The sequence below is a fragment of the Bombina bombina genome, chromosome 4 (assembly GCF_027579735.1).
Source record: "Bombina bombina isolate aBomBom1 chromosome 4, aBomBom1.pri, whole genome shotgun sequence".
In the NCBI taxonomy this organism is placed as follows: Eukaryota; Metazoa; Chordata; class Amphibia; order Anura; family Bombinatoridae; genus Bombina; species Bombina bombina.
Genome location: NC_069502.1, coordinates 634,845,193 through 634,859,945, shown reverse-complemented (window position 1 = coordinate 634,859,945; position 14,753 = coordinate 634,845,193). Strand labels below are relative to the sequence as shown.

The following is a 14,753-nucleotide window of genomic DNA, read 5'->3' as shown; positions in this document are numbered from 1 at the left end:
CAGAGTTTTTGTCCCAGTATTGCAAGAGTTCAGCAAATGCAGTGCACTTATAACACTTAGAAACCAACCTATAGAAAATAGGATATGAACATCAACATAAAAAACTGTAACATTATTTTCAACTGCAACACTATCTCCTTGCTTGCACAAAAGATTCATCCCAACTTATCATTAAAGGTTTCTGTTATCCATGCTGTTTAATAGTAATAGACCTGCGACATGCAGTATTCAGTGTTCCTCATCCTGGGTCTGAGCGTGAGGATCTGGGCGAACCTGCTGCTGACCTATCTTGCTCCCTACCCAGAAATTTGGTAACCTCCTGTGGGGTGTCAAAAAACTTGGGACCTGAGGGGGTCAGGAGTTTCAGTTTAGCGGGGTACAAGAGGTATACCTTCCTGCCCTCCCCATTGAGCCTAGAGCATAGAGGAGAAAACTCTTTACGCTTCCTCATGAGCTCAGAGGAGTAATCCTGAAAAATGAGTATCCTCGAGTCTTCGTACATAGTTGGGGAGGTCTTTCTATAGGCACGCAAGATCTCAACTTTGAGCTGGAAATGTAAAAGTTTGACCATAACTTGTCTGGGTTGTGTATTGCCTCTCTCCTGCTGCATATCTGGGCCCACCCTATGTGCCCTCTCTACACTGCCCCTGAACACCATGGGAGTCAGTTTAAGTAATAGAGGCAAAGTGTTTTCTACAAAATGGATGAGGTCTTTGGGCTTTACGCTCTCAGGTATCCCTAGTATACGCAAGTTATTGAGACGGGACCTATTTTCCAAGTCCTCTAGTCGCTGGTGTAGGATTACATTTTGTTTCATTAAGACATCTGAGTGCTATGCGTGACTGATGTGTCTTCAAGCCCTGATACTCTGTTTTCCATCTCAGTGAACCTAACAGAAAACTGTTTCATCTCCCCTGTTAAGTGATCAAGACCTTTTTGCAAACAATCCATTTTAGGGAGAAAGATGGAGGAGAGCTGCTGCACCCCCACATGTGTGTCCATGGATATCGCAGGAGAGTCCTGCACAGTAGATGTCATATCCTGTGAGTGGTCAGCAGCTCCCCTAGTCTTTCCTGGGCCTTTATTTTTCCCAGACATTTTACCTCCCGCCAGAAATTTATCCATAAAACCCAGACAGTCAAATTACAGTAATATCACACTTATCTGTACTGATGTATCACTGGAGCAATGCAAAACAAACTGATAGAAACAATAAACAACAAGGCAATATTATTGATTTAATCCTCCCAACTTGGATCTGTTTTAGTCCAAGGGCAAATGTTGCAGCCCCTAAATAGTGGTCCCACAATGTCCGCTTGAAAGGTGATACCAATAGAGGACAAAACAGCAGGTTAATTCTCTAGGCTGTCACAGTGTTTATGCTTATAGCAATGGGGTTGACTGAGTCCCACGTGTCCCAATATAGTCCCTCACCAGCCAGGCTCTTAGCAGTTCACTCAGGCCCAGACACCCCAGACAATCCCCGGCAAAGGAGGGAAGTAACAGGCACTATGTATTGTAGTTGGGGAATTAGACTAGTGAATAAGAGGGTGTCGGGCTGTCCTCTATCTCCTCTCCCCAAACACTTATGCGGGAGTTATCCCTTTTACCTGCGTAGGTGACAAAAGGCAATGACAGTCTTCCCACACACAGTCAGGGCAGTGTTCCTGTGGTCTGCCGTTAGATGTGGACCTTGTCCCCTCTGGAACCCGATGTGAGAGTCAGCTCCGTTGGGGCCGAGTAACCGCTACCGCAGTGGCACTGGACAGAATCCCAGTCTCCTGTCAGCTCTTCTTCTCTCAGCACCCCAAGAAAGATGGCGGCCGTCTTCTTACCGCTGCTACAATTTTCGCGCCACTAAGGGCTGTCAGCTCCACGCTGCCAACAGTCGGCCGTGTGTGTTCTCGGCTCGGCTTCTCCAGGCAGTCTGGATGCGCTCTTCCTAGGCCCCCTGCAGGAACTGTAGCGGTGGATCCAGCGCCTCAATGCGCCATGTGTCTGAGCCTCAGGGGGTAAGTCTGCGTCCGCTCGTGTCCCAGAAGTTGTGCCCTTGTCGCCGTGCAGGACCGGTCACCCGGCCGTGAGTAGATGTCTCCTAAGCGTGATCGGGTGTTTTAGGCTAATCTACACTCCATAGGATCCTGTCGTATGCAGGCGCACTTACATGTGCCGGTATGCTTTCAGTGGGGGCATGGTGATTTTCGCCTGTGCTGATGGCAAGCTGCCGGACACCTGCTGTGTCAAGGCTAAGATGCACACAGGCTATTGTGGGAGGTAGAAGCAGTGATTTTAGGCTGAATCTAGGGTCAAAAGTCCAGTTTAATGCTATATTATTCCGGAGCTCACAGCTCTTGCTGCCTATTCCTTAGCCCGCCCACCGGAAGTCCTCTTTGGTATCTTTTTTTAAAACTTCTGATTCACAAAGCTTATTTGGAGGCTCATTATACAAGATCAGTTGCCACATCTTGGGTTTTCAAAAATGAAGCTTCAGTTGATCATATCGGCAAAGCAGACATATTGATGTTTTTGCTTCTTAGGAAGCAGCTTTTGGTAGAAAGGTTCTTTAGGCAGTTGTCTCAGTTTGATTCTTGTGCCTATGATTTAATTTTTTTTTAAACTTTTTTTTAAGAAAACTTAATTATTTTTTTGTATTTAATGTCTCAGCGGAAATGGCTGTTTTTATGTTATCCCTCCCTCTATAGTTACTCGTGGACTTCCACATCTTGGGTATTATATCCCATCAGTAACTAGCTTGTGGGCTCTCGCCTCATTAAAGAAAACATAAATTGTGTAAGAACTTACCTGATAAATTAATTTCTTTCATGGTGGCAAGAGTCCACAAGACCCACCCATTTTTGGGGGTTATGATTTTTTTGTATAATGCACATTATTTATCCTGTTCGTCTTTTTTATGCTTTTACTCCTTATACACCTCACTAACTTGGCTATACATTAAACTGAGGTATGAGTGAGGTGGGAGGTATATTTATAGGTGTTTGAGGTGTTTGAATCTTTGCCCCCTCCTGGTAGGAATGTATATCCCATCAGTAACTAGCTTGTGGACCGTAGCCACCATGAAAGAAATTAATTTATCATGTAAGTTCTTACATAAATTATTTTTTTCTGTCCAATGTTCCAAGGAATCTTGGAAAAGCTCAGACTTTTCTTCAGTCTATCCCAGTTCTAGAAGATATGGGGGTGATTGTTCCAGCTCCTTTGCAGGAACAGGGAATGGGATTGTATTTAAATCTCTTCATTGTTCCAAAGAATGTGGGCACTTTCAGACCAGGATTCCATATTTCAGAATGAAAACTATCAGGACTATTCTGACTTTTGTTCAGCAAAGTCAGTTTATGTCCACAGTAGATTTAAAGGATGCTTGCCTTCATCTTCCAATTCACAGAGAACATTAATTACCAGTTTCTGATGTTTGCTCTTCTGAACAAGCACTTTCATTTTGTTGCTCTTCCATTTGGTCTGACTACAGCTCCAGGAATATTTTCCAAGGTTCTGGTTTTCCTTTTGTCTGTAATCAGAGCTCAGGGTATTGCAGTATTTCCTTACCTGGAGAATATCTTGGTTCAAGCTCCGTCTTTTCCTTTAGCCGAATTTCACACCAACCAACTCTTGTTTCTTCAAAAGCATGGTTGAAGGATCAATTTTCCAAAGAGTTCTTTGGTTTCTCAGACAAAGGTTACTTTCCTGGGTTTCCAAATAGACTCATTGTCCATGAGTCTTTCTCTAACAGAACAGAGACGGTTAATATTGTTGTCAGCTTGTCTGGACCTTCAGTCTCTTTCGATTACTTCAGTGACTTTGTGTATGGAAGTACCAGGTCTTATGATTGCAGCTTCAGATGAAATTCCATTTGCTCGAGTTCACATGTGGCCACTTCAGCTTTGCATGCTGCATCAATGGTGTAGGAATTATACTCAACTGAGTCAAAAGATATTTTTGGATCTAAGTACAAGTCAGTCTCTAACTTAGTGCCTGAATCATCAGTTTATTATTCATGGAGATTCTTTTATTTATTCTACCTGGACTGTGATCATTACAGATGCAAATCTTTCAGGTTAGGGAGCTGTTTGGGCGTCTTCGACAGCACAGGGGTTGTAGGATCTTCGGTAGGTGGGGTTGCCAATTAGTGTTCTGGAACTCTGTGCAATTTCCAGGGCCTTCAGGCTTGGCTTCTGTTGAAAAGGGAGTCTTATCTCTGTTTCCAAACAGACAATGTCACAACAGTAGCTTATTTCAACTATCAGGGGGGAACTCACAGTTACCGTGGCTATGATGGAGTTGTCTCATATTCTCTCCTGGGCAGAAGCCAATTCTTGTCTGGTCTCTGCGATTAACATCCCAGGAGTGAACAATTGTAAAGCAGACTTTGACTTTCGCAGTCGTCAGTCTCTTCATCCAGTGGAATTGTCTCTTCACCAGGATGTGGTCAATCAGATTGTGTATCTTTGGGGTCTCCCAGAAATAGATCTTATGGCTTTTCGTTTAAACAACAAACTTCCAAGGTACTTTGCGAGGTCCAGGGATCGTCAGGCAGAGGTAGTGGTTGCTCTAATAGTTCATTTGCCATTTCAACATGCTTATCTGTTCCCTTCTCTGGTTCTTCTTCCCAGAGTAATTCCTAAGATAAGGCTAAAGAAGTTTTTTGTAATCATAATTGCCCCAGCGTGGTCTCGCAGGATTTGGTAGCAGATCTGGTTCAAATGTCCAGTTGCCCTTCTTGGCCTCTGGGGTCATTCCTTCTCTTTCAAGGTCCGCTTTTCCATCCGGGTCTCAGGTCTCTAACTTGATGGCATGGAAACTGAACACTTAATTCTGAGACATAGGGGTTTCTCAGATTATGTGATTGAAATTCTGATTCAGGCTCGTAAATCTATTTCTAGGAAGATTTATCACAAGGTTTGGAAAACCTTCAATTCCTGGTGTATAAATCATGTTTTTTTCCTGGCATACTTTTAGAATTCCTAGGATTTTTCAGTTTTTGCAGGATGGCCTCTATAAAGGTCTTTCTGCCAGTTTTCAGTTTTGTTCCACAGAAAGATTGCTAGTCTTCCTACTGTTCACTGTTTTGTTCCTGCTTTGATCCATATTAAAGCTGTAATCAAGCCTATTTCTCCTTGATGGAATCTTAACCTAGTGTTAAAGTGAATGTAAATTTAGATGATAAAGTGCCCGTTTTCTCCAACATAGGTGTGTCCGGTCCACGGCGTCATCCTTACTTGTGGGATATTCTCTTCCCCAACAGGAAATGGCAAAGAGCCCAGCAAAGCTGGTCACATGATCCCTCCTAGGCTCCGCCTACCCCAGTCATTCTCTTTGCCGTTGTACAGGCAACATCTCCACGGAGATGGCTTAGAGTTTTTTAGTGTTTAACTGTAGTTTTTCATTATTCAATCAAGAGTTTGTTATTTTCAAATAGTGCTGGTACGTACTATTTACTCAGAAACAGAAAAGAGATGAAGAATTCTGTTTGTATGAGGAAAATGATTTTAGCAACCGTAACTAAAATCCATGGCTGTTCCACACAGGACTGTTGAGAGCAATTAACTTCAGTTGGGGGAACAGTTTGCAGTCTCTTGCTGCTTGAGGTATGACACATTCTAACAAGACGATGTAATGCTGGAAGCTGTCATTTTCCCTATGGGATCCGGTAAGCCATGTTTATTACGATTGTAAATAAGGGCTTCACAAGGGCTTATTTAAACTGTAGACTTTTTTTGGGCTAAATCGATTGATATTAACACTTATTTAGCCTTGAGGAATCATTTATTCTGGGTATTTTGATTTAATAATATCGGCAGGCACTGTTTTAGACACCTTATTCTTTAGGGGCTTTCCCAAAGCATAGGCAGAGTCTCATTTTCGCGCCGGTGTTGCGCACTTGTTTTTGAGAGGCATGGCATGCAGTCGCATGTGAGAGGAGCTCTGATACTTATAAAAGACTTCTGAAGGCGTCATTTGGTATCGTATTCCCCTTTGGGTTTGGTTGGGTCTCAGCAAAGCAGATACCAGGGACTGTAAAGGGGTTTAAAGCTTAAAACGGCTCCGGTTCCGTTATTTTAAGGGTTAAAGCTTCCAAAATTGGTGTGCAATATTTTCAAGGCTTTGAGACGCTGTGGTGAAAATTTGGTGAATTTTGAACAATTCCTTCATGTTTTTTCGCAATTGCAGTAATAAAGTGTGTTCAGTTTAAAATTTAAAGTGACAGTAACGGTTTTATTTTAAAACGTTTTTTGTACTTTCTGATCAAGTTTATGCCTGTTTAACATGTCTGAACTACCAGATAGACTGTGTTCTGAATGTGGGGAAGCCAGAATTCCTATTCATTTAAATAAATGTGATTTATGTGATAATGACAATGATGCCCAAGATGATTCCTCAAGTGAGGGGAGTAAGCATGGTACTGCATCATTCCCTCCTTCGTCTACACGAGTCTTGCCCACTCAGGAGGCCCCTAGTACATCTAGCGCGCCAATTCTCCTTACTATGCAACAATTAACGGCTGTAATGGATAATTCTGTCAAAAACATTTTAGCCAAAATGAACCCTTGTCAGCGTAAGCGTGGCTGCTCTGTTTTAGTTACTGAAGAGCATGACGACGCTGATATTAATATCTCTGAAGGGCCCCTAACCCAATCTGAGGGGGCCAGGGAGGTTTTGTCTGAGGGAGAAATTACTGATTTAGGGAACATTTCTCAGCAGGCTGAATCTGATGTGATTACATTTAAATTTAAATTGGAACATCTCCGCATTTTGCTTAAGGAGGTATTATCCACTCTGGATGATTGTGAAAATTTAGTCATCCCAGAGAAACTATGTAAAATGGACAAGTTCCTAGAGGTGCCGGGGCTCCCAGAAGCTTTTCCTATACCCAAGCGGGTGGCGGACATTGTTAATAAAGAATGGGAAAGGCCCGGTATTCCTTTCGTCCCTCCCCCCATATTTAAAAAATTGTTTCCTATGGTCGACCCCAGAAAGGACTTATGGCAGTCAGTCCCCAAGGTCGAGGGAGCGGTTTCTACTTTAAACAAACGCACCACTATTCCCATAGAGGATAGTTGTGCTTTCAAAGATCCTATGGATAAAAAATTAGAAGGTTTGCTTAAAAAGATGTTTGTTCAGCAGGGTTACCTTCTACAACCCATTTCATGCATTGTCCCTGTCACTACAGCCGTATATTTCTGGTTTGATGAACTGCTTAAGGTGCTCGATAGTGACTCTCCTCCTTATGAGGAGATTATGGACAGAATCAATGCTCTCAAATTGGCTAATTCTTTCACTCTAGACGCCTCTTTGCAATTGGCTAAGTTAGCGGCTAAGAACTCTGGGTTTGCTATTGTGGCGCGCAGAGCGCTTTGGTTGAAATCTTGGTCGGCTGATGCGTCTTCCAAGAACAAGCTACTAAACATTCCTTTCAAGGGGAAAACGCTGTTTGGTCCTGACTTGAAAGAGATTATCTCTGATATCACTGGGGGTAAGGGCCACGCCCTTCCTCAGGATCGGCCCTTCAAGGCAAAAAATAGACCTAATTTTCGTCCCTTTCGTAAAAACGGACCAGCCCAAGGTGTTACGTCCTCTAAGCAAGAGGGTAATACTTCTCAGGCCAAGCCAGCTTGGAGACCAATGCAAGGCTGGAACAAGGGAAAGCAGGCCAAGAAACCTGCCACTGTTACCAAGACAGCATGAAATATTGGCCCCCGATCCGGGACCGGATCTGGTGGGGGGCAGACTCTCTCTCTTCGCTCAGGCTTGGGCAAGAGATGTTCTGGATCCTTGGGCGCTAGAAATAGTCTCCCAGGGTTATCTTCTGGAATTCAAGGGACTTCCCCCAAGGGGGAGGTTCCACAAGTCGCAGTTGTCTTCAGACCACATAAAAAGACAGGCGTTCTTACATTGTGTAGAAGACCTGTTAAAAATGGGAGTGATTCATCCTGTTCCATTAAGAGAACAAGGGATGGGGTTCTACTCCAATCTGTTCATAGTTCCCAAAAAAGAGGGAACGTTCAGACCAATCCTAGATCTCAAGATCTTAAACAAATTTCTCAAGGTCCCATCGTTCAAGATGGAAACCATTCGAACTATCCTTCCTTCCATCCAGGAAGGTCAATTTATGACCACGGTGGATTTAAAGGATGCGTATCTACATATTCCTATCCACAAGGAACATCATCGGTTCCTAAGGTTTGCATTCCTGGACAAACATTACCAGTTCGTGGCGCTTCCTTTCGGATTAGCCACTGCTCCAAGGATTTTCACAAAGGTACTAGGGTCCCTTCTAGCGGTGCTAAGACCAAGGGGCATTGCAGTAGTACCTTACCTGGACGACATTCTGATTCAAGCGTCGTCCCTTCCTCAAGCAAAGGCTCACACGGACATTGTCCTGGCCTTTCTCAGATCTCACGGCTGGAAAGTGAACGTGGAAAAGAGTTCTCTATCCCCGTCAACAAGGGTTCCCTTCTTGGGAACAATTATAGACTCCTTAGAAATGAGGATCTTTCTAACAGAGGCCAGAAAAACAAAGCTTCTGGACTCTTGTCGGATACTTCATTCCGTTCCTCTTCCTTCCATAGCTCAGTGCATGGAAGTGATCGGGTTGATGGTGGCGGCGATGGACATAGTTCCTTTTGCGCGCATTCATCTAAGACCATTACAACTGTGCATGCTCAGTCAGTGGAATGGGGACTATACAGACTTGTCTCCGAAGATACAAGTAAATCAGAGGACCAGAGACTCACTCCGTTGGTGGCTGTCCCTGGACAATCTGTCTCAAGGGATGATGTTCCACAGACCAGAGTGGGTCATTGTCACGACCGACGCCAGTCTGATAGGCTGGGGCGCGGTCTGGGGATCCCTGAAAGCTCAGGGTCTTTGGTCTCGGGAAGAATCTCTTCTACCGATAAATATTCTGGAACTGAGAGCGATATTCAATGCGCTCCAGGCCTGGCCCCAGCTTGCGAGGACCAGGTTCATACGGTTTCAATCAGACAACATGACGACTGTTGCGTACATCAACCATCAGGGGGGAACAAGGAGTTCCCTAGCGATGGAAGAAGTAACCAAAATTATTCTTTGGGCGGAGTCTCACTCCTGCCACCTGTCTGCTATCCACATCCCAGGAGTGGAAAATTGGGAAGCGGATTTTCTGAGTCGTCAGACATTGCATCCGGGGGAGTGGGAACTCCATCCGGAAATCTTTGCCCAAGTCACTCACCTGTGGGGCATTCCAGACATGGATCTGATGGCCTCTCGTCAGAACTTCAAAGTTCCTTGCTACGGGGCCAGATCCAGGGATCCCAAGGCGGCTCTAGTGGATGCACTAGTAGCACCTTGGACCTTCAAACTAGCTTATGTGTTCCCGCCATTTCCTCTCATCCCCAGGCTGATAGCCAGGATCAAGCAGGAGAGGGCGTCGGTGATCTTGATAGCTCCTGCGTGGCCACGCAGGACTTGGTATGCAGATCTGGTGAATATGTCATCGGCTCCACCTTGGAAGCTACCTTTGAGACGAGACCTTCTTGTTCAGGGTCCGTTCGAACATCCGAATCTGGTTTCACTCCAGCTGACTGCTTGGAGATTGAACGCTTGATTTTATCGAAGCGAGGATTCTCAGATTCTGTGATCGATACTCTTGTTCAGGCCAGAAAGCCTGTGACTAGAAAGATTTACCACAAAATTTGGAAAAAATATATCTGTTGGTGTGAATCTAAAGGATTCCCTTGGGACAAGGTTAAGATTCCTAGGATTCTATCCTTCCTTCAAGAAGGATTGGAAAAAGGATTATCTGCAAGTTCCCTGAAGGGACAGATTTCTGCCTTGTCGGTATTACTTCACAAAAAGCTGGCAGCTGTGCCAGATGTTCAAGCCTTTGTTCAGGCTCTGGTTAGAATCAAGCCTGTTTACAAACCTTTGACTCCTCCTTGGAGTCTCAATTTAGTTCTTTCAGTTCTTCAGGGGGTTCCGTTTGAACCCTTACATTCCGTTGATATTAAGTTATTATCTTGGAAAGTTTTGTTTTTAGTTGCGATTTCTTCTGCTAGAAGAGTCTCAGAATTATCTGCTCTGCAGTGTTCTCCTCCTTATCTGGTGTTCCATGCAGATAAGGTGGTTTTACGTACTAAACCTGGTTTTCTTCCAAAAGTTGTTTCTAACAAAAACATTAACCAGGAGATTATCGTACCTTCTCTGTGTCCAAAACCAGTTTCAAAGAAGGAACGTTTGTTGCGCAATTTGGATGTTGTTCGCGCTCTAAAATTCTATTTAGATGCTACAAAGGATTTTAGACAAACATCTTCCTTGTTTGTTGTTTATTCAGGTAAAAGGAGAGGTCAAAAAGCAACTTCTACCTCTCTCTCTTTTTGGATTAAAAGCATCATCAGATTGGCTTACGAGACTGCCGGACGGCAGCCTCCCGAAAGAATCACAGCTCATTCCACTAGGGCTGTGGCTTCCACATGGGCCTTCAAGAACGAGGCTTCTGTTGATCAGATATGTAGGGCAGCGACTTGGTCTTCACTGCACACTTTTACCAAATTTTACAAGTTTGATACTTTTGCTTCTTCTGAGGCTATTTTTGGGAGAAAGGTTTTGCAAGCCGTGGTGCCTTCCATTTAGGTGACCTGATTTGCTCCCTCCCTTCATCCGTGTCCTAAAGCTTTGGTATTGGTTCCCACAAGTAAGGATGACGCCGTGGACCGGACACACCTATGTTGGAGAAAACAGAATTTATGTTTACCTGATAAATTTCTTTCTCCAACGGTGTGTCCGGTCCACGGCCCGCCCTGGTTTTTTTAATCAGGTCTGATATTTTATTTTCTTTAACTACAGTCACCACGGTACCATATGGTTTCTCCTATGCAAATATTCCTCCTTAACGTCGGTCGAATGACTGGGGTAGGCGGAGCCTAGGAGGGATCATGTGACCAGCTTTGCTGGGCTCTTTGCCATTTCCTGTTGGGGAAGAGAATATCCCACAAGTAAGGATGACGCCGTGGACCGGACACACCGTTGGAGAAAGAAATTTATCAGGTAAACATAAATTCTGTTTTTTTAAAAATCTGATTAAAAACAGGGGCACTTTATCATCAAAATTTACATTTCACTTGTTTTGTGAAAATACTTACCTTTTAATCTTGACAGCCGCTCCAGCGATTCCCCCGATCGTTGCAAGCCTCTTCATAAATCAGAAATGACGGATTGGTCATCCTCCAATCACGGCTTTCCCACCGGGGGAATTTGTGTCTGACTCAACGTCATGATTGGAGGAAGCCGGATTCCTCATTTTAGACCCGGAAAGAGGCTTTGCGACGGGCGGGGGAAGCGATTCAGTGGCTGTCAAGATTAAAAGGTAAGTAGTAGTAGTAAATTTTGATGATAAAGTGCCCCTGTTTTTAATCAGATTTTTTTTTTTTAAAACGGGCACTTTATCATCTAAATTTACATTCACTTTAAGGGTTTAAAACGCAGGATCCTCCTCCTTTTGAACCTATGCATAAATTGGACATTTAAACTACTTTCTTGGAAAGTGTTATTTCTTTTGGCTATATCCTCTGCTAGAAGAGTTTCTGTATTGTCGGCTCTCTCTTGTGAACCTCCTTATTTGATTATTCATGTTCAAGTTTTTACAGACACAATTTAATTTTTTGCCAGAAATGGTAGGGAGATTGTTCTTCCTTTGTGTCCTAATCCTAAAAAAATGTTCTAAAAGAGGTTTGCATTCTCTGGATATTGTTAGGGCATTGAAATATTATATTGATGCTACTAATGATTTTAGACAAATTTCTAGTTTTTGTACTTTTTTATGGCCCTAGGAAAGGTCAGAAGGCCTCTGCTATTTCTTTAGCTTTTTGGTTAAAACTTTTGATTCACAAAACTTATTTGGAGGCAGCCTCCACCGCAGCAGATTTCTGCTCACTCTACTAGGTCAGTTGCCACTTGGGCTTTCAAGAATTATGCTTCAGTTGATCAGATTTGCAAGGCAGCTACCTGGTCTTCTTTGCATACTTTTACTAAATTCTACCATTTTGATAGTTTGTCTTTCTCTGAAGAAGCATTTGGTAGAAATGTGTTTCAGGCAATTGTCTCAGTTTAAAGGGACACTGAACCCAATTTTTTCTTTTGGGATTCAGATAGAGCATGCAATTTTAAACAACTTTCTAATTTACTCCTTGTATCAATTTTTCATCATTCTCTTGCTATCTTTATTTGAAAAAGAAGGCATCTAAGTTTTTTTTTGTTCAGGACTCTGGACAGCACTTTTTATTGGTGGATGAATTTATCTACCAATCAGCAAGAACAACCCAGGTTGTTCACTAAAAATAGGCCGGCATCTAAACTTACATTCTTGCATTTCAAATAAAGATACCAAGAGAATGAAGAAAATTTGCTAATAGGAGTACATTAGAAAGTGGCTTCAACTTCCATGCTCTATCTGAATCACAAAAGAAATAATTTGGGTTCAGTGTCCCTTTAAAGGGACAGTAAAGTCCAAAAAAACTTTCATGATTTAAATAGGGCATGCAATTAATTATAAACAACTTTCCAATTTACTTTTATTACCCATTTTGTTCTCTTGGTATTCTTAGTTGAAAGCTAAATCTAGGAGGTTCATGTACTAATTTCTTAGACCTTGAAGACTGCCTCTAATCTGAAAGCACTTTGACAGTTTTTCACCACTAGAAGGCGTTAGTTCATGTGTTTCATATAGATAACATTGAGCTCAGGCACGTGAAGCTCCTAGGAGTCAGCACTGATTGGCTTAAAATTCAAGTCTGTCAAATGAACTGAAATAATGGGGCAGTTTGCAGAGGCATAGATACAAGGTAATCACAGGGGTAAAAAGTATATTATTATAACTGTGTTGGTTATGCAAAATTGGGGAATGGGTAATAAAGGGATTATCTACCTTTTTAAATAACAAAAATTCTGGTGTTTACAGTCCCTTTAAGGGTTAGGCCTTTTTTTAAGTGCATTATAAACAAAGAATTATTATTTGGGGTTGTGGATTTATTTTCTCAGTCAAAAAATGTTTTTAAATCCCTCTCTTTGTTATTACTCGTGGACTCCACAGCTTTTTTATTAGTTTCCATGAGTAATGGATTGTGGACTCTCACCACCTGTATGAAAGAAAACATAGTTTATGCTTACCTGATAAATGAATTTCTTTCATGGTGGTGAGAGTCCATGAGACCCCACCCTTTGTTTTTTTGGGGTTAGATTTTTTTTCAGCACATCTTTTTTTTTTCCTCTGCTCCTTTTTTTGGCTCTTCCTTATTTTTCTTCACTCACTTGCTTGGCTATTTGTTAGACTGAGGTATGCGTGATGTGGGAGTGTTTTTTTTTTAGAGCTTTTATGGTTTGGGTATCTTTGTCTTCTCTTTGAGGTAGAGAAGAGTAATTACCATGTGTAATGGATCATGGACTCTCACTACCATGAAAGAAAGAAATTTATCTGGTTAGCATAAATGCTTTTTCAGTAAGTCATCCCACTGCATCCAGATCATAGTATGTGAATTGTATATATTTGTCTAATTATATGGTGAAAAAGTATGTATTTTATTTCTTGTTCAAACAATGTTGCTACCTTATTGTAACATTTAGAATAGTCCAAGTTGTTGAATATAATATTTTAAGATTTTTTAAAATATGTAATATAAACCTGGAGCCTTTATTTGTCAGCAAATGTTTAATTATAATTGGTCGAAGCACTCATAGTAACCAAGGCCTTTGCTGGATGTTTTTTTCTGACAGAATAGTCCTTTTATTGATATAAGCTCTCTGTGTCTTTTTTTTTCCCCACAGGCACGCCTGAACTGCAAGCACTGTGGAAAGCCAGTTATAGATGTACGCATCGGCATGCAGTATTTCTCAGAGTACAGCAATGTACAGCAGTGTCCTCATTGTGGCAATCTAGACTACCATTTTGTGAAGCCATTCTCCTCCTTTAAAGTACTGGAGGCCTATTGACGAAAGTTTTGCTTTAGTAATAGCCATTTTATAGGTATTACTACTTTGTTACATATCTTTTATAGGAAATATTATGAGGAAAAAAATAACTTTGTTTTCTAATTAAAAAAAAATATTTTTTCCCTTTAAGTCCTGTTATTAAAACTTGTAAATAGTATTTTCAGTTTCCACTCTCATGTGGGAAATTTAACATGGAAATGTGACGGGTGAATGTAAATTTAAGCCGGCAAAGGGTATTCTTTTCTTCAGAAGTATTCAGGCACAGTGCTCTTATTTTATTTAATTTAGCATTTGCCCTTACAAGCTAAGCACTTAAAAGTAAATAAAACCCATTTTGCCAAAGAAAATTAAGATTTTGTTTTAAATAAATTTGATATTTAAAGCCTTTTCACTTTATTTGGTGTTATTATATTGTGGTTTAAAATTGGAAAATTGCATTTGCTCATATTTTTCTTTTATTTTATAAAAGCAAAAGTATAATACTGTTACCTTCCTAATGCCATCTTAAGCAGTTGCATTTAAAAACAAGTTGTTGTTTTTTTTTCCTGTAAAAGGGACAGTCTAGTCAAAATTAAACTTTCATGACTCAGATAGATTGTGCATTTTTAAGCAACTTTCCAATTTTCTTTTATTATTAGATTTGCTTTGTTCTTTTGATATTCTTAGTTGAAAGCTAAACCTAGGTAGCCTCATATGCTAATTTCTAAGCCCTTGAAGGCCGCCTCTTATCTCAATGCATTTGACAGTTTTTCACAGCTAGAGGGTTTTAACTCATG

The 14,753-nt window shown here is 41.7% G+C and overlaps 1 protein-coding gene across 1 annotated transcript in view; it reads left to right on the top strand.

Moving 5' to 3' along the window:
- The window catches only part of HECA (hdc homolog, cell cycle regulator), a 230,421-nt gene extending 216,048 nt beyond the window's left edge, over positions 1-14,373 (top strand). Inside the window, 1 exon segment of the mRNA XM_053710660.1 lies at positions 13,813-14,373. Within this exon segment, the coding sequence (XP_053566635.1) occupies positions 13,813-13,977 (165 nt within the window). The 3' untranslated portion in view covers positions 13,978-14,373.
- The last annotated feature ends 380 nt before the right edge of the window (positions 14,374-14,753 follow it).